Source organism: Eschrichtius robustus, chromosome 11, assembly GCF_028021215.1.
Source record: "Eschrichtius robustus isolate mEscRob2 chromosome 11, mEscRob2.pri, whole genome shotgun sequence".
Lineage (NCBI taxonomy): Eukaryota > Metazoa > Chordata > Mammalia > Artiodactyla > Eschrichtiidae > Eschrichtius > Eschrichtius robustus.
Genome location: NC_090834.1, coordinates 42,741,061 through 42,767,556, shown reverse-complemented (window position 1 = coordinate 42,767,556; position 26,496 = coordinate 42,741,061). Strand labels below are relative to the sequence as shown.

Here is a 26,496-nt window from a genome sequence, read left to right as displayed (position 1 = left end):
TTCTACTTTGGCTTGGTTTGAGTGATTCCTAGTTTATTCGCCTAGTGCTATGGCCAAGAATACTTGACTTAAGGCTCAATTACAAATCTGGAATATTCTGCTTTTAAGACAAAAACTTGTATTCGTCTGTAAAAATTGTATATATTTTTACAGAACATCTGTTTGAAATGTAAAGGGAGAAAAGTCTGAAATTACATTAGTTTTTTCATACCCTTTTGAAATTTACAACTTCTGTAGTTAGGAACCTGTTTCTTATAGCTTTTCTATACTAAATTTTGTGCTAGTCAGTTCTAGATTGTATACAGAACCAACTGATGTAATTGTATGCAACCTGGCTGTAGTACAACAATTCTGATTCATAAGTATGCAGGCTTTAATTTTCCTATCTGATTTTGGCAAGTATTTCTTAAATAGCTGTTTGGGTTTTTTTTGTTGTTGGGTTTTTTTTAACCTGGGACTGAGAAATTGAGGAATGGAAATTAACCCTTTCACTTTGTTACATGTGGGTGTTCAATAATTGAGTCAAGGTTTTAAGGTTTTATTGGGGGGCGGGGCACACGGTTTGATGACTTGCAGATAATGGGCTCTGATTGGGCAACTACTCATTTGAGTTCCTTCCATTTGACTTAATTTAACTGGTGAAATTTAAACTGAGTTCATGAGCTCATCTTCAAAGCTTTTGCTAAAAGATTTTCAGCTGTTCCAAATGGGACTTATTAGGAGTATGTATAAAAAGATCATATCGGGTGGATGAGAGACATTTGATCCCTTGTTTGCTTAATAAATTGTACAATGATGGCTTGGAAAAGCAGGCTATAGTCTAACCATGGTGCTATTACTAGGCTTGCTTGTTAAACACAGGTCTAAGCCTAGTGAGTTAATAAAACGAATACTTATTTCATTTCTATTAATGATTCTCAAACTTTGTTTCAAATTTTTGCATTGGCATCTCTACAGACTTTAGACTTGATGTTTTATCAAACTTACTGTTTATTTCCTATCCTTCCTTGAAATATTTGCTGCTTGTTCAGCTCCCTCTACAGATATTTATAGTTCTTACAAATTTACCTTGCCATCCCTGAACTCATACTAGCCCTTTTAGTTTTTGGCACTAGGAACCTAATTGACCACCCAAGGAGTCCACAGACCTTCATCCTTCTTGAATTTTATCCTTAGGAGGTGGCAGTACAATGGGTGCTGACAGTAACAGTGATGAGGTGAGAAGAGTCCCTTTTCTTTGGACTAGTATCTTATTGGTTGTTGCTTAATCCTGTCTTTGGGGAGAAATTTTCAAAATCCCTTAGGGATTTTCAGAGGAGGGGACGGTATCTTAGGTGACTTTCTCTAGGTTCTTTTGCATTTGAATATGCTCACTTAAACTTATAGAAATTGATGGGCTCTGTTAAACCTCAGAGTTATATAAAAGCTACTAGTAAACTGAAGAAAACTTTTATAGTGGAACCAGGATCATTTTGAAACCTTCAGCTTCTGAACCTGACCTTTAGTATGTGGACTCCAGACAAAAATAGGCACGAATAAAATGACTAAGGATATAATAAGGGAACAATTGCCCTGCCCGCCCATCTCCAAGCCTTAAGGTCATCTAGCTAGAGCTATTTTTATCTGTGTATTTATCATTCTTGATCATAAACCACCTATTTATATCATGTCTATCTCTAAGGGCCTAAAAGCACTTTATATAGTTAATTAATCTTAAGATCTAGTTGAGGTGACTAAAAAGGCCTGTCTCCCCATAGCCAGTTGTGGAAATAAGCACAGAGCTGTAGATTGATGGAATTTAGGGGCCCCACTTCCCAATTTACTAGGTGTGACTGCTGAAATGTACATGAGAATCTTCAATTGCTATTTTGGGTCAGAGGCTGTGAGGGCTTAGCGAGCCCAAGTGCTTTGGGGCAGGGTGGGTGATTATATAGGGAGAAGAGGCACATGTTTTAAGTGCTGATTAGCTGCATAGTTCAGGCAAATCCTCCAAAATGGAAAGGGAGGGGCTGCTTGGAAAGATGGCTCTCTCAGCAACTTCTGTCTGTCTAATGCTTCTCTCAGGGAAAACCCTGCAGTCCTCTAGTGTCGTCTGTGTACATTCTATTGGGGGTGAACACCTTGGTTCTGGTTAAAACAGCTGATGCTGTTGACAGCTGTGCCAGGAATGGTTAGGACCAACTACAAACTAATGTGGGCTGTAAAATGTAGTGTGTTTCCCTAAGATGTACGTGTTTTTCCTGAGATGAAAGTAAATCTTTTATTCAAATGCAAAAAAAAAAAAAAAAAGACATAGGGTGGATGACTGGATTAAAAATGACTCATCTATATGCTGCTTACAGGAGACTCACTTCAGAGCTAAAGACACACACAGACTGAAAGTGAGGGGATAGAAAAAGGTATTCCAAGCAAATGGAAATCAAAAGAAATCCAGGCTAGCAGTATTTACATCAGATAAAATAGACTTTAAAGACTGTTACAAAAGACAAAGAAGGACACTCCATAATGGAAAAGGAATCAATACAAGAAGAAGATATAATAATTGTAAATATATATGCACCCAACATAAGAGCACCTAAATGCATAAGGCAAATATTAACAGACACAAAAGGGAGAAATCAGCAGTAACACAATAATAATAGAGGACTTTAATACCCCACTTACATCAATGGACAGATCATCCAGACAGAAAATCAATAAGGAAACACTGGCCTTAAATGACACATTAGATCATATGAACTTAATAGATATATATGGAATATTCCATCCAAGAGCTGTAGAATACACATTCTTTTCAAGTGCAAATGGAACATTCTCCAGGTTAGATTACATGCTAGGCCACTAAACAAGCCTCCCTAAATTTAAGAAAATTGAAATCACGTCAAGCACCTTTTCTGATGACAACTCTATAAAACTAGAAATTAACCATGAGAAAAAACTGCAAAAAACACAACATGTGAAGGCTGAACAATATGCTACTAAACAACCAGTGCATCACTGAAGAAATCAAAGAGGAAATCAAAAAATACCTAGAGACAAATGCAAATGAAAACATGATAATCCAAAACCTATGGGATAAAACAAAAACAGTTCTAAGAGAGTTTATAGCAATAAAAATTTACCTCGGGCAAAAAGAAAAATCTCAAAAAAACAACCTAAATTTACACCTAAAGGAAATAGAGAAAGAAGAACTAACAAAACCCAACGTTAGTAAAAGGCAAGAAATCATAAAGATAAGAGCAGAAATAAGTGAAATAGAGACCCCCAAAAATTGAAAAGATAAATGAAACTAAACGTTGGTTCTTTGAAAAAATAAACAAAATTGATAAAACTTTAGCCAGACTCATCAAGAAAAAGCCAAAGGGAACCCAAATCAATAAAATCAGAAATGAAAGAGGAGAAGTTACAGCAGATACCATAGAAATACAGAGGATCATAAGAGACTACTACAAGCAACTATATGCCAATAAAATGGACAACCTGGAAGAAATGGACAAATTCTTAGACATGTACAATCTCCCAGGACTGAATGAAGAATAGAAAATATGAACAGACCAATTACCAGTAATGAAATTGAATCAGTAATTTTAAAACTCTCCACAAACAAAAGTCCAGGACCAGATGGCTTCACAGGGGAATTCTACCAAACATTTAGAGAATAGTTAACACCTACCTTTTAAAACTATTCAAAATAACTTCAGAGTAAAGAATACTTCTGAACTCATTCTCTGAGGCCATCACCTTGATACCAAAACCAGAAAAAGGCATCACAAAAAAGGAAAATCACAGGCCAATATCACTGATGAACATAGGTGAAAAAATCCTCAACAAAATATTAGCAAACTGAATTCAACAATACATTAAAAGGATAATACACCATGATCAAGTGGAATTTATCTCAGGGATGCAAAGATTTCTCAATATCCACAAATCAATCGATGTGATATACCACATTAACAAACTGAAGAGTAAAAACTATATGATCATCTCAATAGATGCAGAAAAAGCTTTTGACAAAATTCAACACCCATTTATGATAAAAATTCTCCAGAAAGTTGGCATAGAGGGAACATATCTCAACATAATAAAGGCCATATATGACAGCTCCACTCAATTCACAATTCACAATACTCAATTGTGAGAAGCTGAAAGCATTTCCTCTAAGATCAGGAACAAGACAATGATGCCCACTCTCACCACTTTTATTCAATAAAGTATTGGAAGTCCTAGCCACAGCAATCAGAGAGGGAAAAGAAATAAAAGGCATTCAAATTGGAAAGGAAGAAGTCAAAATGTCATTGTTTGCAGATGGCACGATACTATACTTAGAAAATCCTAAAGACATCACCAGAAAACTACTAGAACTCATCAATGAATTCAGTAAAGTTGCAGAATACAAAATTAATATATAGAAATCTGTTGTATTTATACACCCTAACAATGCATTATAAGAAAAAGAAATCAAGGAAACAATCTCATTTACCATCACATCAAAAACAGTAAAATACCTAGGAATAAACCTACCCCAGGAGGTAAAGGACCTGAACTCAGAAAACTGTGACACTGGTGAAAGAAATTGAAGACAACAAAAACAGATGGAAAGATACTGTGTTCCTGGATAGTAAGAATCAATATTGTTAAAATGACCATTCTGCTCAAGGCAATCTACAGATTCAATGCAATCCCTATAAAAATACCAAGGGTATTTTTCACAGAACTAGAACAAATAATTTTATTATTTTTTCTTTTATTCTAATTTAATTAGTCACATTTTAAAAATTAATTTTTATTAGAGTATAGCTGATTTATAATGTTGTGTTAGTTTCTGCTGTACAGCAAAGTGAAGCAATTATACATATACATATATCCACTATTTTTAGATTCTATTCCCATATAGGTCATTACAGAGTATTGAGTAGAGTTCCCTGTGCTACACAGTACGTTTTTATCAGTTATCTATTTTATATATAGTAGTGTGTATATGTCAATCCCAATCTCCCAATTTATCCCTTCCTCCCTTTCCACCTTGGTAACCATAAGTTTGTTTTCTACATCTGTGACTCTATTTCTGTTTTGTAAATAGGTTCATTTGTACCATTTTTTTAGATTCCACATATAAGTGAAATCATGTATTTGTCTTTGTCTGACATACTTTACTCAGTATGACAATATCTAGGTCCATCCATGTCACTGCAAATGGCATTATTTCCTTCTTTTTTATGGCTGAGTAACATTCCATTGTATATATGTACCACATCTTCTTCATCCATTCATCTGTCAATGGACATTTAAGTTGTTTCCATGACCTGGCTGTTGTAAATAGTGCTGCAATGAACTTTGGGGTGCATGTATCTATTTGAATTATGGTTTTCTCCAGATATATGCCCAGGAGTCACATTGCTGGGTCATATGGTAGCTCTATTTTTAGTTTTTTAAGGAACCTCCATACTGTTCTCCATAGTGGCTGTACCAATTTATATTTCCACCAACAGTGTAGGAGGGTTCCCTTTTCTTCACATCCTCTCCAGCATTTATTATTGGTAGATTTTTTTGATGATGGCCATTCTGACCAGTGTGTGGTGATATCTCATTGTAGTTTTGGTTTGCATTTCTCTAATAATTAGTGATGTTGAGCATAGAACAAATAATTTTAAAATTTGTTTGGAAACACAAAAGACCCCAAATAGCCAAGACAATCTCAGGAAAGAACAGGACTGGAGGATTCATGCTCCCTGACTTCAGACAATATACAAAGCTATGGTAATCAAAACATTTTGGTACTGGCACAAAAACAGACACATAGATCCACAGAAGAGAATAGTGAGCCCAGAAATGAACCCACGCACTTATGGTCAATTAGTCTATGACAAAAGAGGCAAGAATATACAATGGAGAGAAGACAGTCTCTTCAATAAGTGGTTCTGGGAAAACTGGACAGCTACATGTAAAGGAATGAAATTAGAACATTCTATAACACCATATATGAAAATAAAATTAAGATAGATTAAAGATCTAAATGTAAGACTGGATACAATGAAACTCCTAGAGAAAAACATTGGCAGAACACTCTTTGACATAAATCCCAACAATAGTTTTTTGGATCTGCCTCCTAAATTAAAGGAAATAAAAGCAAAACTAAACAAATTGGATCTAACTAAACGTAAAAGCTTTTGCACAGCAAAGGAAGCCATCAATAAAATGAAAAGACAACCTACTGAATGGGAGAAACTATTTGCAAATGATATGCCTGATAAGGGATTAATAGCCAACATATATAAACAGCTTGTACAACTCAAAATCAAGGAAACAAACAACCTGATTAAAAATGGGCAGAAGAACTGAGTAGGCACGTTTCCAAAGAGGAAATGCAGATGGCCAACAGGCACATGAAAAGATGCTCAACGTTGCTAGTCATCTGAGAAATGCAAATCAAAACCACAATGAGATATCACCTCACACCTCTCAGAACAGCTATTATCAAAAAGAACACAAATAGCAAATGTTGGCGAGGATGTGGAGAAAATGGAACCCTCCTACACAGTTGGTGGGAATGTAAATTGGTACAGCCACTGTGGAAAACAGTATGGAAGTGTCTCAAAAAACTAAAAATAGAACTACCATATGACCCAGTAATTCCACTCCTGGGTATATATATATCCAAACAAAAAGAAAACCCCAAACCACTAATTCGAAAAGATACATGCAGGACTTCCCTGGTGGTCCAGTGGTTAAGACTCCACACTTCCAATGCAGGCGGCCCAGCTTCAATCCCTGGAAGGGTAACTAAGATCCTGCATGCTGTGTGGCATAGCCAAAAAAAAAAGAAAGAAAAGAAAGAAAGAAAAGAAAAGGTACATGCACTCCAATGTTCATAGCAACATTATTTACAGTTGCCAAGATATGGAAGCGACCTGAGTGTCCATGAAAAGATGAATTGGATAAAGACATGGTGTATATATATATATATATATATATATATATATATATATATATATATATGAGGAAATAAAACTCAGCCATAAAAAGGAATGAAATTCTGCCATTTGCAACGATGTGGATGGTCCTAGAGAGTATTATGCTTAGTGAAATAAGTCAGACAGAGAATACAAATATTGTATGTTTCACTTATATGTGGAATCTAAAAAGTAAAACAAATGAATGTACATAACAAAAAAGAAACAGACTCAGACATAGAGAATAAACTAGAGGTTACCAGTGGGGAGAGGGAAGGGTGAAGCGGCAAGATAGGGCTATGGGATTAAGAGAAAATAACTACTATGAATAAAATAAATAAGCTATAAGGATATATTGTACAACACAGGGAAACATTGCCATTATTTTGTAACAACTTTAAATGTAGTATAACGTATAAAAATACTGAATCACTATGTTGTACACCTAAAACTAGTATAATATTGTAAATCAAATATACTTCAATAAAATTTTTTTTCAGTGCTTAAAGCAAGCATGGCGAGATAACAGGCCTTGTCTTAGGACCAAGCATAACATCTGATTATTGGGAAACAATAAACAAATGTTTATTAAATATTATGGGGAAAAGTATGGGAAACATTATGGGAAAATAATGAAATAGCCCTTTCCCTCTCTCCCAAGGAAGTCCAAAAAAAGTTCAAGTTTCCAAGTGATGCACAGCACCAGCTCAGACTCCTGTGGTCCTGGATGTTCTGTTCCAACAGAGTCCCCTCTTGGACCAATGGAAAGCATGGAATAGTGCACCTTCAATATCATCTTCTACGAAAAATTTTGTTATAACTGAATACAAAATGTGGTTCCTACCTCTCTAGTAGCCAATAGAAAAGGTAAACTCAACTATAAATTAGGAAACATAGCAATTCCTTAGTGGAGAAGCTAGGTTGCAAAAGCAATTTATCATGAGAAGCCTGTATATAGAAAACAGAAAACAATCTAAGGGACCATGTCAAATCCAGTCCCATCCTGGTTTGGCAATTTGAAATACATTTGTATATTTTGAACATGTAGAATATGTCATTTTTCAAGCAAAATTCAAGGAAAATTATGTGTTTTAGTTTAAATTTCACATTAATTATAAATTAAATTTTGTCTCCAGTCTTGCTTACATGAGTGGGAGAAAGTTGGCAACAATACCAAAGAGAAAATGCCTTATATAGCATACAATGCTTTGCATTGCTCGTATTATATAATCTATATTCAATGCTGTTTGTTGAATGTCTGAATGAATGAATGAATGTTCCAGAAAGAGAGGCTTTTTTGGGGGGTTGGGGGGCACGCTGTTTGGCTTGTGGGATCTTAGTTCCCTGACCCGGGCCCTCGGGCCCTTGGCAGTGAGAGCGCTGAGTCCTAACCAGTGGACCACCAGGGAATTCCCGGGAAAGAGAGGCTTTAAACTAGAGTTCCAAGGCAACAGAGGATTCTCTACCAGCCAGCCAAGGACTAAATTATTAGCATCACAATTTACAATGATACCTCTTTAACATGCAACAGACAAGACTTAGTTTATTTGCAAGAGCATTATTAAAGATTTTTTTCAGAAAATGTGGTATTCTTCTCAGCAGCCCCAGGGCTTCTTGGAATTTCTACTAATAATTCCAGATATTTGAGTAAAATTACCTAGCACCACTCATTCTGCAGATAAAGAAACAAAAAGTAATTTTATTTGACAATGAGATTGTAGCAGATCATTCATGTGCATGATGAATGGGCATTAGAAGGAGTGGGAGTGGGAATATCTCTCTAAGGGCCATCAAGCATGAGACATAAGTAGGTGCAGTCACCCTTCAGTGCTATTCAATCACGGTATTCATCCCCCAGAGCGGGAATGTGGTTTCTCAATTCTTCTCAAGGCACTGCTCCAGGTAACCACTATTGATGGATTGAGGTTGATGTAAAAGAGAAAAACAATTTGCATTTCTGGAGATACAAAGTGTTTTCATATCTAAGTGATCATTATTCAAAGTTCTGTCAGTTATTTTATTGGGGAATGGAAATCAAAGTTATCGTAAGGCAAAATTATTTACTCAAGGGCCAACCTCTTATAACTTAGTGTCCCTTCCCCCCACCCAAAAATCCCTCTCCACTGACTAGACAGGCAAATATAATGTCAATCAACTGCAATTTTTTCAAATGATGCAAGATCCATGAAATCAGTGAAGAGATGTGTGACAACTTCTAGAATCAAATGCAAAGCCATTTGCAAATGAGGATCTGACAAAATTAAATGAATAACTGAGGAAAAGACACTTAACAAGGGAGATGACAGGACAAGAACCTCAAAAGAAAATGATTTTCATATCAAGACCTTTAAAAAAGACTTCGAGAAAATTAACGAAGTCTGTAAATATTTTTGCAAGGATGATACTCTTTATAATCTGCAAACCTAAAATGTGAAATGAAGGATATCATATTATAATATCAAACAATTTTGTCAGAAAAAATTACTCCAGAAAACAACCTGGTTTATTTCTTATTGATTCTTAGAATTAATGTCTTGTGTATACATTATTAAATAGAACAGATTCACAGTTTAGTGTATTTTCATTATTCATTGTTAATTTCAGTCTCCATTTAAATTTGATTCACCACGTGACTTTTCCCCAGGACTATTTATTCTCTGATAATAAGGATCTTCCGTAAATAGTTTGAACTTGAACACCACTGCCCCCCCCACACACTGATAATCTTTCACTAAGATGACGTGTTTTCAGTACATCTACAAAATTATAGTGGGCTCTGCTATCTTTTTTCTTCCATTTAGCTATTAATGGCTATATGTATGGCAACCAGCCAGGACTAACCATGTGCAAAAAGGATAGAGTTTCCTGGCATATGATTGGAATGGGCAGCGACACTGACATGCATGGAGTTTATTTTCAAGGGAACACCATCCACCTACGAGGGACTCACCGCGACTCCCTGGCCCTGTTTCCCCATGTCTCCACAACAGCATTCATGCAGCCGGACCGTGCAGGTAAACTTGGCAGGGCCAGCTCAGGTGATCAAATTCCTATCTTCAGGCATATACTCTTTTTTTTTTTTTTTAACATCTTTATTGGAGTATAATTGCTTTACAATGGTGTGTTAGTTTCTGCTTTATAACAAAGTGAATCAGCTATGCATATACATATATCCCCATATCCCCTCCCTCTTGTGTCTCCCTCCCACCCTCCCTATCCCCACCCCTCTAGGTGGTCACAAAGCAGCGAGCTGATCTCCCTGTGCTATGCGGCTGCTTCCCACTAGCTATCTATTTTACATTTGGTAGTGTATATATAAGTCCATACCACTCTCTCACTTCGCCCCAGCTTACCCTTCCCCTTCCCCGTGTCCTCAAGTCCATTCTCTACGTCTGCGTCTTTATTCCTGTCCCAGGCATATACTCTTAGGGCCCTCCCCCAGAAGATATTGTTTGAATTAGGGCACTTCCGGGTGTACAGAAAGAGTCCTGATTAGAATAATAATAATAATAATAATAATAATAATAACAGTCCTGATTAGAATCAGAGAATCCTGACTATTTTATTTCAAATATATAGTGTAAAGGACAAAGGAAAAGCATCTAAGATAACATCCACAAAGCAGAAGTGGGAGTACTCCAAATGACCTTGCCTCACAAACCCTAGGAGAATGCTCTTGATTTACATCCATGAACAATTCAGCCCCAAGAAAGAGGATTTTTTGCTGTTGTTGTTGTTCTCTTTAAGCACAAACATCATTTTAGTTACTGCTCTGAAGCATCAACAAGGCATGAGCAGCCCAGTGGTTGCTTCCAGGTTATGGACATGAACTTGTCTGCCTTCTTTAGAGACTGATGGTGGTCTCTTGATGAGTCCCAAATGGGGACTTCCCTATTTTCATTCTCTCGGACACCCAGAAAGCAGGCTGCATTGGGTCTTAAGTTCATGGAGAGTCCATTGAAATACCAGTATCTGTCCCTTCTCTTATAGATTCCCAAGCTAATTAGATAACGGGGGCATTTTAATAAAAGATATAGAGCTACATATGGCAGCATATGCTGTCTCATGAAAAATAAGAATAGCAAGTGCTACGGGTGTTCAACATGTTTCTCCAACCCAACTTTTTCATTAGTCTTAAGAAGAAACCAATATTCTACCCAAGATGAGTACTTGCCAGCTCTGTCTCCTTTATGAATGGGTGTTTACTTCTTTACTCCACACTAGAACTGCAGTTTAGATGCCTCTCCGTGTCACTGGTTAAGAACTTGAGGTTTGGGCTTCAAAACTTTTGCCTAAGAACTGTCTCAGAGTAGGAGCTCCATAACACTTGCCTTGTAAACTTCTAATATTCAACATTTCTATATTAATATAATTGATCAATTATGAATCATCCCAAGGATGACTTGGGAACAATAATCTTTTTTTAATGCACTCTTCAAGACCAAAGAGGGAAGAGGAGGAAAACAGCCAAATAGGTTTAATCCATAGAAAGAGGCATTCAAAACTAGAGATGGCTGGAATAATTTTAGGGTTTTGGCTACTTACTCATATGCCCTACAGGCTTCTAAAGAGCTACATGACGATGTTTTCCAGTTTATACTTGGTGGTGAGTATAAATCGGTTATTGCTGAAAAGCTTAGTTATTTCACCAATTCCTGTCCCATATCTCTAAGCCAAAAGGAGTGCCCAAAACATGGGTAGAGGAGCCTGTCAGTTGCAAGTCAAACGTTTTCTCTTTGAATCTTTTTTTTTTTAAACCACTTTATTGATGTATGACTGATACACAAAAAGCTGTATATTTACTATATGTAAATTGATGAGTTTGGAAAGAAGTATGCATCTGTGAAAACATCACCACAATCAAGGCCTTAAGCTCCTCTTTGTTCTTAGAGAAGATAATTCCTCATCTGTTGAAGGAATGATGAACACATAAATAATGAGCTGCCTGGAGACCCACGTAGGCAGAGGAAGCTCTTGCCACGTCTGTCTTCCGAGGTGTCTTCTCTCTGGTTTTATAGAGACCCTTCCTCATGACGGTCACCACGGGGTGCTAGGGTACCCCATGAACCAATGGTTTGGGCTCATCCTGAAGGGGTAACTTGGCAGTATTTAGACATGTGTAGCATGATAGAAGCTATCCCTGTGCTTTGTAGGTAGTTAACGAGACCCGCACTCTCTCTCACCTCTGAGAACAGAGTCTACTAGAGGAAGGGAAGATTTATTGATCCAATAATTTCACTGAAAGTTGATATATTCCAATAATTTGGTTTTATATGATTTTATGGTGAATTCAGTTAAGATATGTATACCTGATGCCAAGGTATCTAGAAAATTCAGCTTAAAAATTATATTGTTCTCAGTCAGACATGATTGTTGGTTTTTCTTTTTTCTTTTCATCTGGCATAATGTAGACTTACCATTGGAAACAAGACCATCCTCTGCTCAAGGGCTTAATGAAGAAATACATTTGGCTTTAATAGTAATACCTTACTTGTGTATTGCACTTTATAGCTTATGAACGCCTTTAGGGCAAGAGACATGACTTCAGAAACGTGACCTAATTTGAACTTTGTCTAGAATATTCATCTTACGGGTAATGAGCTCCTTTTAAACTGGGTGGGGCAAAGATAATCATCACCTATCAGTGATTTTCTAGGAGTGACCATCTTCTAATAGATGTGTACAATAGGGAAGACCCAGAGAAATCATCTGTTGGCAACAACTTTGCAAGTTTTATTTGTCCGTGACAAATGAATTTCAGATGGTATTTTTTCCCCATAAGTAAATATATTCAAAGTAATTTATTCCCCTTGGGGTCTGATTTTTAAATACTATATAAAGATGATATTTTAAAAATCCACCTTATCGGTTAGCTATTTTGAAATAAATTACACAGGTTTGCTAGCAAACCAAAATCAAACTCTCGAGCATCGCACACAACGCCAAGCTATTTCTCTTCCAGGCATCTTCAGGGTGCTTTGCTCCACCCTGTACCACTTCACGAGAGGCATGAATCAAATGTATGAGGTCAGCAGCTGCGGCAACAAGGACCCTTCTGAGCAGCCGTACGGGATGATAAGAACCTTTTACATCGCCGCTGAAGAGGTAGAATGGGATTATGCCCCTAACAAAAACTGGGAGTTCGAAAAGCAGCACTCGGACAGAGGATGGGAAAGGTACCACAGGCAAAGCCGCCGCGGAGTCTCTCGGGTGGGCTCGCACATGCTCCGTGGACGTTTGTCAAACGTGGAAACTAAAAATGCCCTGGTTTTGTCTGCCCAGTTCTGGCAGACAAGAGATTTTACTCAGGGGCACGAAAGCTTAGGGAAGCTCTCCTCTCTGTCCCGGCAAGGGGTCTGAAGTCATTTTAAGGGCACTCCCGCGGCGGGCTCGGTCCACATCCGCTGGCTGGTTCCAAGGGTGGCTGTCGGACCAGCGAATGTGGCTTTGAGTGAGCGCCTGGACGGAAAGGGTTTAGGCAAAGAGGCCCATCTCACAGTGATCCTGGGAGGACAAAAGGATGCAGAGGGAGGCAGAGATGGTGCATAGATCTGCGGTGAGGGGATGGGCAGCTGTAGATTGAGGACAGTGGGGGAAAGGGATGGAGGCTGAGCCGTTGGCCGAGCGCTGACCGTGGGGGACAACCAGGGAGCACGTAGGAGGCATTGGCAGAGATCCCCGAGTTGGGACAGGAAAAGCAGGTCTCTTTGGATGGCCTGGTACCCAGAAAGTCCGCCAGATTGACCCTCCTGGTCAGCGCTGTCGGCCAAGGCTAAGCACCAATGAATGAGCGGGGCTCAAGCCCCCTGCAGGCTGATGACCACTGGTCCCTACTGCCCTAAGCCCACCAGGGCCGCCGGGTAGAGCCAAGGAGGAAAGGAATAGAAGCATCTCAGGCACAGACCTGCAGACTTTTCCCCCAAAGTTAACACCCTCTGCTTGGGTATCACCGTCCCATATACGGACGAGGAGACTCGGCCCAGTTAAGTGGTCCAACTAGTCACTGGCAGAGTTGGAGTTGAACATAGACCTTTTGAAGGACAAATCCTGTTCTCAACACAAGCTGACTTTCACACCCTTGTTCCTCTTTGATATTTATTATCTCACTTCCCTTGCTCTCCCCTCCCCAGCCCTCATACTAATTAATCCTCTGTGGTTATGCCCCCCACCAGCTCTCCCACACCCGGCTGTTCCGGATATTAACCTGTTTCGTTTCTCTTCTTATTTGGCCTGTTTTGAGGGTTCAGGCTAATGCAAAGGATGTAATGGTGCCACCTTATGGACAAATGAAGAAACACAATGACTCTCCATTTTTAAAAGATTTGCCTCAAGGACAGGACGATTTAAAATTCATTCAATGATTCACCAACCCAGTTTGTTAAACCAGACACCCCTCCTGCTAAACCAGTGCTGCCAATACAAGTTAAAGACTGATACTGCAGCAGCAAATGAAATGAGTATTAATTTGGCTTTTTCTAAAATGATTATTTCATTAACAGGCTGCCATCACTGAAGAAATCATCGTATAATAATTTTGTCACGTGTACAATCTTAGCCCACGAGTGTGTAAGAAATTTATTTTCTTGAAACTCAGTGTAATTTCTGTTCTCAGCCCCATCCCTCTGGGCTGGCAGGAAGAGCTAGCTTTGGTCTTCTGAGATTGTCTCCCAAGCTGCATAGAGAGAGAGATAGAGGGTGCTGAGTGTGTCTGCACCCTGCCCCTGCCACTCTGGATTGTGCCCATAAGTAAATAAAAACAAAGTGGGATGAGAGCATTTTCACCTATTAAAAATACAACAGATCTGTAGATAAAAATGCAGTACAGAATTGAAATGCCAAGTCATCCTAGTGGCAATCTGTGGCACCCGTGTAGATCAGAGCCCAGGAACGAATGCCCCTCTGCACTCCAGTTGCTATGCCTCTGACTTTTGACCCAAGGCCATATCGTAGGACACCTCTGGTTTTCAAACTACCCCTCAGTATGTGTTTTCCCTGAGACATTTATTATCCTGGTCAGCACAGACCCTCTGCCTCAACTTGGAACCTGGAAGTCTTTCCCTGAGGCTTCCTAAGAACATGCTGGGGAGACCTCAGGATCCCAGAAAGGCAACAAATGGGACCATTGGCACAATGCCAGGATCTGTGCAGTGAGAAGGAATTTGAAAATAGAGAGTAGGTTGCTATAGAGAAATAAAGTTATACCTAGCACTCCTGAGCTTGTGGACTGATATGCATGTCATTTAACTAACCTGGGATTCCAGACAAGACTCACCATCTACCTAGAGTCTGTCATACAGAGTGAAGTAAATCAGAAAGAGGAAAACAAATACCGTATGCTAATGCACATATATGGAATCTACAATAACAGTACTGATGTACCCAGTGACAGGGCAGGAATAAAGACGTGGACGTAGAAAACGGACTTAAGGACATGGGGGGGAAGGGGAAGCTGGGACGAAGTGAGAGAGTGGCATTGACAGATATACACTACCAAATGTAAAATAGATAGCTAGTGGGAAGCAGCTGCATAGCACAGGGAGACCAGCTCAGTGCTTTGTGACCACCTAGAGGGGTGGGATAGGGAGGGTGGGAGGGAGGCTCAAGAGGGAGGGGATATGGGGATATATGTATACTTATAGCTGATTCACTTTGTTGTACAACAGAAACTAACAAAACATTGTAAAGCAATTATAGTCCAATAAAGATATATATATATATATAAAAGACTCTCCACCTTGAGCACCCCCCATGAGCGAGGCATTTTACTAGGCCTTTTACAAACCCTATCTGATATGACCCTCGCCACACACTTGACCCATTCCATCAGCTTTCGCCCAGCATTATCATGTGACATACTAGTGAGATGATAGAGCAAGCGCTTATGTGTTTCTTAATAGGTGTCTGACACAGACACAGCTTTACAGATCTTAACTTATATGATCCTCACACCAGTCCTGGGAGGTAGATGAATTATCATCACGTCATTTTGCAGAGGAGGGAAGCTGGAAAACAGCAGAGGTGGCTCGAGGGTCTGTGCTTGTCGCCACCACACGTTACTAGGACTCCTGGAAAAATAAAAGTAGAAGAAAAATTCTCTTCTCTTGGAAAGCACACAGTGGTGGGTAGAAGATATACATGCATTTGCTAAATACCTACTGTGTGCTAGGCATTGTGCAAAGTGCTGAGAAGGGCACACAAGGTCCTTTTCATACAGAATTCATGGTCCATGGGGCAGACACTAGAACAAGCACACGGAGTCATGCAGTCACTGTGGGAAGGGAAGCCCCATCTTGGGGGAAAGGTGGGGAGAGGGTAGGTGATCAGGGAAAGCTTCTGGGAAGAAGTAGTCTTTGAGCTGGAACACGAAGAGAGGGTCAGTTGAAGAGGTGGGAAGTGTGCTCTCAGCACAGGAAAGCAGCAAGTGGAGGCCTGGAGGTGTGGAGGACATGTGGAGCTCAAGAGAGTGAACATTTAGAATGGCGTGAGCATAGAGCATGTGGGGGGGCAATGATAGGAAACCAGGTTTGGGAGGTTGGCAGAGGCAGATAGGGAAAGGGTATGAGAGCTAAATTGAGGGGTCTGCCAGTGGGAAGACTTAAAAAGCTTTTCCACAAGGACCGACCAACATGCTCAAATTTGGCATGTTCCCCAACCTTTTCGGCACCAAGGACCGGTTTCGTGGAAGACAATTTTTCCACGGAAGGGGGAAGGGGGGTGGATGGTTCAGGCAGTAGCGCAAGTGATGGGGAGCGATGGGGAGTGATGGGGAGCGATGCGGAGCGGCAGATGAAGCTTCGCTTGCTCGCCTGCCACTCACCTCCTGCTCTGTGGCCCGGTTCCTAACAGGTCACGGACCAGTACCGTACCGGTCTGTGGCCCAGGGGTTGGGGACCCCTGGAGTAGAGAATAGAGAGAGGAAAGAAGCACTGGGGGCAGAGAACATGGTTAGGAACAATTCCAGTTAATACAGGTAAGTGATTAGATTAGGTAGGTGGCTTTGATTAGAGCGTTGGCAGTTTAACAGTAGGGAAATGGAAGGATATGAGACCCACTATATTTGGAGATAAAGTCAATAGATTTGTTTCTATCTTCTGTGATGATCTAGCTTGGTGCTAGATAAAATATATAGTTGATCCTCATTATTTGCAGATTCCATGTTTGTGAATTTGCCTACTTGCTGAAATTTATCTGTAACCCCCAAGTCAATTCTCATGGTGCTTTTGTGGTCATTTGCAGATATGAATAAAGCAGTAAAAAATGTATGTCACTTGATGTTCACATTCCCAGCAGAGGTCAAACCAACAATGCATCCTTCTGCCTTCTTGTTTCAGCTCTCCTATGGAAACAAGTGTCCTTTTGGTCATCTATTTAGAGCCATTTTTTTTTTCTTCTTTGTGCTTTTTGTTGGTGATTTAGCTGTTTAAAATGGCTCCCCCAGCTTGGGGCTTAAGTGCTGTCTAGGGTCCCTAAGCACGGGAAGGCTGTAATGTGCCCTTATGGAGGAAATACAGGTGCTAGATAAGCTTCATTCAGGCATGAGTCATAGTACTATTGGCCATGAGTTCAGTATTTATGGATCAGCAATATATATTGCATAAGATGTCTTTAAACAGAAACACATGTCAAACAAGGTTATATATTGATCTGTTGATGAAAATATTGTGACCCGAGGTTCAAAGGAACCTAACCCTGTGTTTCCCCTAGGAACAATGGTTCAGTATTTGTTAATTCAGTGTTTGGGGTGACTCTCTAGAACGTAACTACTGTGAATAACAAGAATCAACTGCATCTATATTTAGGGAATTCCCTGATGGTCCAGTGATTAGGACTCGGCACTCTCACGGTTGGGGTCCAGGTTCAATCCCTGATCAGGGAACTAAGATCCTGCAAGCAGTGCAGCGTGGCCAAAATATATGTATATATTTGTATGTATATGCACAATACACAACCCACAGACTTTCTTGAGCTCTTTAAAATGGAAAAGCATAACAAGGTACAGAATGATACATATAAAATCTGGAGGAATGCAGGGTGGTAGAATGTGTGCGTATGTGCATGGGTGAGCATGTGTGAGAGGTTAGTTAGTTCCAAGAAGAGAAGTGCAACCTCAAAGGGCTCTTATGAGTCTCTAACTAAGGCTGGTCAGGGATTGAGCGCCCAGTAGAGCTTTAGAGCAATGGTTCCCAAGAGTGGACCATAGGCCAGTGCCGGACTGCCCACATCTGAGCACTCAGAGATGCTTTCAAATGCAGAATCCTGGTACCACTCCCCGAGAGCCTGGTGCAAAAAACCAGCTCCCCACGGAGATCCTGATTGCTGCCAGATTTGGGAAGTCCTGCTCCAGTGCACCCCCGAATCATGCAGAAGCACTCAAGGATTTTCCTACCCTCTAACAACTTTAATTCCTGTTGCTTCTGATTTGCAGACATGGAGATATATTTATGAACCACACTGAAAACTGGATTGGCTCTCAGTACAAGAAAGTGGTTTACAGGGAATACACCAATGGAGAATTTGTGGAGATCAAAGCCCAACCGCCAGGAGAGGAGCACTTGGCACTCCTGGGTATGGCACAGATTGCAGCCGTGCACTGCCAGCACACACACACACACACACACACACACACACATATCTGGTTAGACTTCTGCCCAAGAAGGGGTGGAAGGAACAGAGTAGCCTGACTGCATTCATCCAAGTATGACAACTTCCTGCTCTCCCACTATCAGGGAGTGTGCTGTGTGCTCAGCTCATACAAACAATAGCCATAAGAAGACTACCAGATGACATGCAAACAGGAATCCATATCATCAGGGCAGTCTAACCAGTGCCTGTTGCCCTGAAGTTCCTTTGCCACCCCTCTGCCGAGCCAGGAAATTTTCATCTGAAACAAGTTGATGCCTCAGAACAGCAGGCAGAGTGTTTGCATAACTTCACCAAGGTTCTCAATCGTCCATGCACAATGCCTTACCAACACACCATGAAAATCATTCTGACAAAAGAGGAACCCCTTACTTAAGAGGGGGTGCTTGGGGGCTTCCCTGGTGGCGCAGTGGTCGAGAATCTGCCTGCCAATGCAGGGGACACGGGTTCGAGCCCTGGTCTGGGAAGATCCCACATGCCGCGGAGCGACTAGGCCAGTGAGCCACAACTACTGAGCCTGCACGTCTGGAGCCTGTGCTCCGCAACAAGAGAGGCCGCGATAGTGAGAGGCCCGCGCACGGCGATGAAGGGTGGCCCCCGCTTGCCGCAACTAGAGAAAGCCCTCGCACAGAAACGAAGACCCAACACAGCCATAAATAAATAAATTAATTAATTAATTAAAATAAATACATTAATTTAAAAATCCCATCTTTAAAAAAAAAAAAAAAAAGAGGGGTGCTTGGGTGAATGGCCTAGATTCAGTTCCAGGGGCCCTAACTCCTGGCCTTCTCAGAACCGACTCTGCCTGTCTGATGCCCCGGGCTGCCTGACCTGGAGATCAGATAAGCCCTTCCTGCTAACCTTCCCCACTTTTCTTCACCTGAACATCACCAAACCTGACTCCATTATGAAGATGAAATCTTAAAGCAGAGGGCTAATCTAGATGACTTTTAGAAATCCGTCTCTATTTTTAAAAGTACAAGGCAACTTATATAAATAGTAAGGCTGTAATGTGTTTCTTATTATTAAAATAAGGCACCACGAGATTACTAGATTCATAAATTACTAAACAGCCCATCCATCTTCACCATCTATTAACGTCAGCTCCCAAGCTTGTTCGTCATACCAAATGAGTAATCTTCCATGGGAACATTCCTTCTTTTGAGCCCTGTGTGTGGACAGATCTCTGAAGAAAGGGTGCTGATCTTGCAGAGGGGGCTGGGCCGCACCCCCCCCCCCCAAAGAGCCCCGGTTTGGTTTGCTCAGTAAAATGACACAAACCAGTGACTTCATCAGAGGCAAGCCCAGCAGCACTTCAGCCAGTGGAGCGGGAGGCCCATCTATTCATTTTCTGCAGCTCAGGGAGAGGTCTGCACTCCTGAAGCTGCAAAGGGCACAGGAAAGGCCCACCTCTGGTCATTACTGTTCCCTGTGACCCACCAGGCGGTAAATCAGAAAGCATCTGCTCCCTCTCACCAATACAGCAAGGCATGTGCAATTTATGTGGTAATGTATACACAAATAGTGATTTTAATATAAGTATGCACATGCCCCATCTGTAACTCTACCCCAAACTACTGTTTAAAAACATGCCTAGATTTTTCTTTTCTAGCTTTATCATTAAAAGAGTGCTTTTCAGACACTTTCTGATTCATACTAAGTATTTCTTCTGAAGATAATAATAGTCCAACAAATTTTAGATTTATTTAGGCCTTTCATCAGTACAGTTATCCCTTGGTATCCACAGGGGATTTGTTCCAAGACCTCTATGGGTGCCAAAATGCTCAAGTCTCTTATATTAAATGGCTTAGTACTGTTGGCCCTCTGTATCCGTGGACTCTGCATCCACTCATACGGACAGCCAACTACATTTCTCAGAAGAGCAATTAAAACCATGGTTTGAACCAGTGAAGAATGGATGGGTGTGGTCTGACTCTCAACCGTGGGTGTATCTCCCTATGAATGTAGAATGCAAATACATATTGAGAACCACTGGGATTGGGTCTGATGTGCTTCCAAGATGGAAGTCTGTTTCCACCTCTCTCAAGCGATGCCTTGTGAAGACCCCTTTGTGTACGATACTCTGTCGGTGTGGCTGAGAAAAGTGTGTTTGTGGCACGTTCTGGGCACCAAGAGGCACCTGTCATGGGTGAGGGTCGTCCCACAATAACGTGGGTGCAGGCCTCTCCAGAGATGTGTGGGCCGATTTCCACTGGCACTCAGGCTGGTTGCTTGTAACAGAAATGTGTACACGTGAGTTGCTGAAGAACACATCTCGTGAAGGTATCCAAATACTGAGAAACAGCATTGGACATTTGGACATGCATTAGTGAAATCACTGTATTGACCATACATCAATACATATGTTTTAATTTTGTTATCTTAGAAATCCCTTTTATACGCATCATTTCATTGCATCCTCACTATTATATCCATTAACCAGATAATGAGCAGTTTTAGGCTTACCAAAGGTTACACACAGGGGGATTACAACTGAAAGTCACCATATCCTACATCATTAGTATGCATGGAATTATATACATAAAATATACATATATTTTAATTAAAAAAATTTTAATTGACATTATATTTTCATAGTCATTTGGATTCCAATCCCTTAATGATAACAAAACGGGCACTTTTTTCTGAAATAAAAACAAACAAACAAAAAAAGTCACCATGTCCTGTGGCTATAGCTTTTCCTGGAGAGTATGTCTCAGCAATATAAAAATTTAAGCATTTATTGAATATTTACTGTGCTTCAATCCTTACTGTAACCCTCTGAAAAAGGTGTTATTAAACTCATGTTACAGATAAGGAAATTGACTCAGGTCACTTAACTTACTCAAGGCCTCTCTAATAAGTAAGTGAAGGAGGCAGGATTTGAACCCAGGTTGGTCCAATTGCCAAACGTGATGTGGTATTTAATGCTACCAATATCTCCCTCTAGAGGAAATACACTAATAACGACGCTAACCTTCGTTTATTTTGTCAAATACTACCTACATGTAAGTTACACCAATGTTGAAAAGAGAAATGACAATGCACACAGGTCTGTGTTTTGCCTTTAGGCCCAATGATTCATGCCGAGGTGGGCGACTCCGTCCTGATCATATTTATGAACAAGGCCAATCGGCCCTACTCCATCTCAGCCCACGGAGTGGAGGACATGGAGAGTGGGAAGGGACTCCCAGTGCCTGTCACAAAGCCAGGTAACTTACCCCAGAGATCTGCTCCATCCTGATGAGTACTGCAGACTCAACTCTTCTCTGGTCTTTTCTGAACTCTGAAGGGTTTTGGAGAGCTCATGGTAATGTCAATGTGCTCCAACCATTACCCCAATACGAAATCACCATTCATCCAATGACCAAGTGCTTATGGAGTTCCTAGGGCTCCTTTAGGAACCTTAAAGGGTATTAAGACATAACAGCTAACACATATTCAGCGTTAACCTTGTGCCAGGTTTTACATTTAAAACAAGTTTTTTTAAACTCATTTATCCTTAAAATAACCCAGGGAGGTAGACACTAACATATTTCATTTAACCTGATACCATCAATTGTAATGGCCATCCTTACTTTATCTGTTACTAAAGAAAGAAAAAAAAAACATGCTGCCAATTAAACTTTAACATGTCACTGATTGAAAGATACATCCTGACATCAGATGTGCTAAACTGTGAAAAATGTGCATCCTGTAATTGATGAAGTATGATAGTTATGCCCATTTAACAGGTGACTGAAGCAAAGAGGAGTAAAGAACTTAACCAGGTCAGACGTTAGTAATAGTGGAACTCAGTTTGTTTGACTTCAGGACCTGAGCTCTTAACCACACATTTCGTTCAAGATGCTTAAAATGAGTTTGGAAGAAAAAAAGATGAATCATTTCAGCAAGAGTGCAGATTACGCAAGACGAAATTCTAAGTGGTGAAGAATTTCAAGAATATATCTGAGAGTGTTGATAAAATTTCAGAGAAGGGGGCTTCCCTGGTGGCGCAGTGGTTGAGAATCTGCCTGCCAATGCAGGGGACACGGGCTCGAGCCCTGGTCTGGGAAGATCCCACATGCCGCGGAGCAACTAGGCCCGTGAGCCACAATTACTGAGCCTGCGTGTCTGGAGCCTGTGCTCCGCAACAGGAGAGGCCGTGATAGTGAGAGGCCCGCGCACCGCGATGAAGAGTGGCCCCCGCTTGCCACAACTGGAGAAGGCCCTCGCACAGAAACGAGAACCCAACACAGCCAAAAATAAATAAATAAATAAACTCCAATCTCTAAAAAAAAAAATTTCAGAGAAGGAAAACCCATGAAGACTGATTGTTTAATTAGGAACAAATAGGGAAGGCTTTATAAAGGAGATAGAACTCCAACTGGCTTTTAAAAGATGCATTGAAGGGAGAGAAGAGCTCACAATTTAAGGAGCTTCCATAACATTTACACAGTTAAAGTGTGCTTGTGATAAATGTCAAGAGCCCCTGTGACCTTCAGTTATGAGATTGATAGCAACTATAGGTATTACAGGGGAGTTATATTCCATTTTACCTCTGATGAATACATAATAACATTATAATAATGCTATATAATTGCAATAAAGGTCATATAAATTTTTAAAAATTTAAATAGGTATAAAGAAAAGAAAACAATCTAATGCATCACTAGAAAAAGTTAGCAAGGTATCTATTCAAGGATGGGTTGTGGGAAGGGAAATCGTTATTGGCTACTATTCCAACTTCTGCCACTACCTACTCCCAGTATCAGAAGCTGCTTCAAGAAACTTCTCATGAACATCTAAATGTCTATCTACAGAGAAATAGTCAATTTTGGAATATTCTTAGAATGGACCATTGTACAATCATTAAATGACATTTAAGAAAGTTTTAATAACATGGGAAAGACTTGTTAAGCAAAATACAAGTATAGAAGAAAGACCAGAAGGGAAATAAGCCAAAATGTTAATAATGGTTTTATCTTTGTGTTGGTATTTTAAACAGCAGAGTGATCATCTTTTCTACCTCCTCACATTTTTTATACTTTCTAGGTTTTCTATAATGGATGTGTCTTGCTTTGATAAAGAGGGAAATAGTTTAAAATGGGTCAAAAAAGCGATTAAATATATTTATTTTTGATGGTTGAAAGCAACTCTAACGGGAGGAAGAAAGGTGCCTATTAGCCATGGGAGGCGGGGAGCTCTGGTAGGGCTGTGGGCAAGCTGGTGTGACCCCTCCCAGGTTGTTGTGCCCTGGTGGTGAGGAGTGGTAAGGGACACAACTTCTCTATGCTGACTGGCCTTCCAAGAGTCCTAGATGTGAGGGTTATGAGAGTAGGGAGAAAAATGTTTAGAGCATGGTAAAGGAGAAATTATTATTATTATTTTACTGGAACTCAGAGGGATTCAGTCCCCACAAGGGTCTCTAATAAGGCAGAAAGATTTGGAAGAACCCAGAGATTGGATGTAGGAGCAATAAACTAGCTTTGTGCAGGAAGTCCAGGCAACTTGGAGAAGAACGTTTAATCAGGGCGTGCATGCGATGAAGAGAGCAAACTAGCATTTTAAGAAAAGTAAGCCCCTATCAGTTTTCTCCTCCTCCTCCTCCCCCTCCTTCTTCTTCTTCTTCTTCTCTTCTTCCTCTTCCTCTTCTTCTTCTTCTTCTTCTTCTCCTTCTCCTTCTCCTTCCCCTTCCCCTTCCTCCTCCTCCTCCTCCTCCTCTTCTTCTTCTTCTTCTTCTTCTTCTTCTTCCTTCTCCTTCTTCTTCTCCTTCTCCTTCTCCTCCTTCTCCTTCTCCTTCTCCTTCTCCTTCTCCTTCTCCTTCTCCTTCTCCTTCTTCTTCTTCTTCTTCTTCTTCTTCTTCTTCTTCTTCTTCTTCTTCTTCTTCTCCTTTTTCTTCTTCTTCTTCTCCTCTTCCTCTTCCCCCACTTCCTCCTCCTCCTCCTCCCTTTCCCCTCCTCCTTTCCTCCTCCTCCTTCTTCTCCTTCTCTTTCTTCTTCTCCTCCTTCTCCTTCCTCTTCCTCTTCTCCTTCTTCTCCTCCTTCCTCATCTTCTTCTCCTTTTTATTAAATCACTCAACAAACATTTACTTAGCATCCTCTTTTTGATGAGAGCTGGGCTCCCAGCTGGGGTAGACGATGGATTGTTCCAACTTTAACACCACCCCTGTAGTCACTTGCATTTAGAAAGCTAAATATCAGTTGTTTATCTTGTGATTACCAAGGCATAGGGGCTATAATGAAAATCATGGAAACTAGACCTAAAATTATATTGCTAATCAACTCGTGCATGAGCAAACATGGAGCAAAGTTTCATGTAAGCATTACTTCTGTTTTGCTTTGTGGCTCACATTCAGCTGTAGGTCGCTTGTCCTGATAGGGTGGGGAAGGGACACAGTTCAAAAGGAGATAACAATTTAAATGAGCCTTTTACAATGTGATTATCTTGATAATTCATGAATATATTTATGACTCCTTTGCAAGGCACTGGGTCAGCCCCAGGGGATGTACAGATATGGGGCCTGACAAGAGCGAGTGCATGTATTTGTTATTAGTATACATACAAATTAGCAATTATTGACTGCCTTCAATGTGAGGCACTATTCTAGGTATTTTATTTCATTTAATCCTCACAACAATTTGAAAACTGGGATGACTAATCCACTTTACAAATAAGGAAACTAAAAGTCAGTGAGATTAAGTTACTTGTCAAGGTTGAGTGAAAACAAGTCATTAGGGTTGAGATTTGAAACTAGGCCTCTCTGATTCTCTCTGGTTCCAACTAGATCTCACCTGCCTGCACATTAGAATCACCTGAGAAGCTTAGGGACTATACTGGTACCCTAGTACCAGATCCCAGATACTCTCATTTCATTGGTTTGGGATGAGGCCTGAGCAGTGAGAGTTTACAAAGCTCCCTGCTGATTCCACAAGAAGCCAAGCCTGAGGCCCACAGTAACTCAAGCATGCTCAAGCATAACTCTTAGGAAAAAGATACATAATTTGAGGAAAAAAAAACCATTGAGGTGTAAAATAAGTCTTCATTTCCTGAATAAACATCAGTTGATAATAGAAAAGGCAAACTAAGATGGAAGGCTATAGTCTGAAATGAAAATCTATCATTTTGAACCTGCAGAAAATCAAGATGTGAATTTAATGGGAACATTTCTAATGAATGGGCAATTCTACTCAGCAATAAACTTTAACCAAAATATACGAAGAATCTGTTTGTATTTCTTCAGGTAAATTGTCTGGAACAGAGGTAACATGAATAAAAATTTTTTCTATTTCTTCTCATTTGTTTCAGGAGAAATAAAAACTTACAGATGGAATGTCCCTAAAAGGTCCGGTCCAGGGCCATCTGACCCAAATTGTATTCCATGGGTTTACTATTCAACAGTAAACTTTGTGAAGGTAAGGTGGAGAGAGCCGCCAAAATGCTCAAAGTGATATGGCTTTAAGCTGACTATTCCAGTTATCACAACTATGGTGGGTTTATGTGAAGAGATGTATTGGTTTAGAGCAGGGGTCTCAAACTATGGCCATGACTGTTTGTTTGCATTATTGATGATGAAGTTGAGTAGTTGTGATGGAAATGGTATGGGTCACACAGTAAAAAATACTTGCTATCTGGTGCTTTACAAAAACAAAGTTTGCCGACACTTGATCTAAAGTATAGGGGAAAAAATAAAATCTCAATGTTTCAATTACCAAATTTAGAACTTACAAGGTAGTTTGAAGCAAGAGTGGATATGGAAAATAGATAACCATAAAATAAATATATATTTTAATTTAATTTATACCATGGTTTTTGATGTGTGAAAAAGGGCTCAGGAAAGAAAACACACTCCAAGTAAACTTAGTAACTGAAACTACAAAATATTTGAATGATAAATAGGCTAACTTTACTTAGAAATTAAAGG

At 40.2% G+C, this 26,496-nt stretch overlaps 1 protein-coding gene across 1 annotated transcript in view; it reads left to right on the top strand.

The window, feature by feature from the left end:
* HEPHL1 (hephaestin like 1) overlaps positions 1 to 26,496 on the top strand; it is a 97,252-nt gene that overhangs the window by 60,961 nt on the left and 9,795 nt on the right. The window contains exons 11-15 of the mRNA XM_068555300.1: positions 9,755 to 9,967; positions 12,916 to 13,129; positions 18,379 to 18,518; positions 21,665 to 21,805; positions 25,881 to 25,987. Of these exons, the coding sequence (XP_068411401.1) occupies positions 9,755 to 9,967; positions 12,916 to 13,129; positions 18,379 to 18,518; positions 21,665 to 21,805; positions 25,881 to 25,987 (815 nt within the window). The remainder of the gene's footprint in view (positions 1 to 9,754; positions 9,968 to 12,915; positions 13,130 to 18,378; positions 18,519 to 21,664; positions 21,806 to 25,880; positions 25,988 to 26,496) is intronic.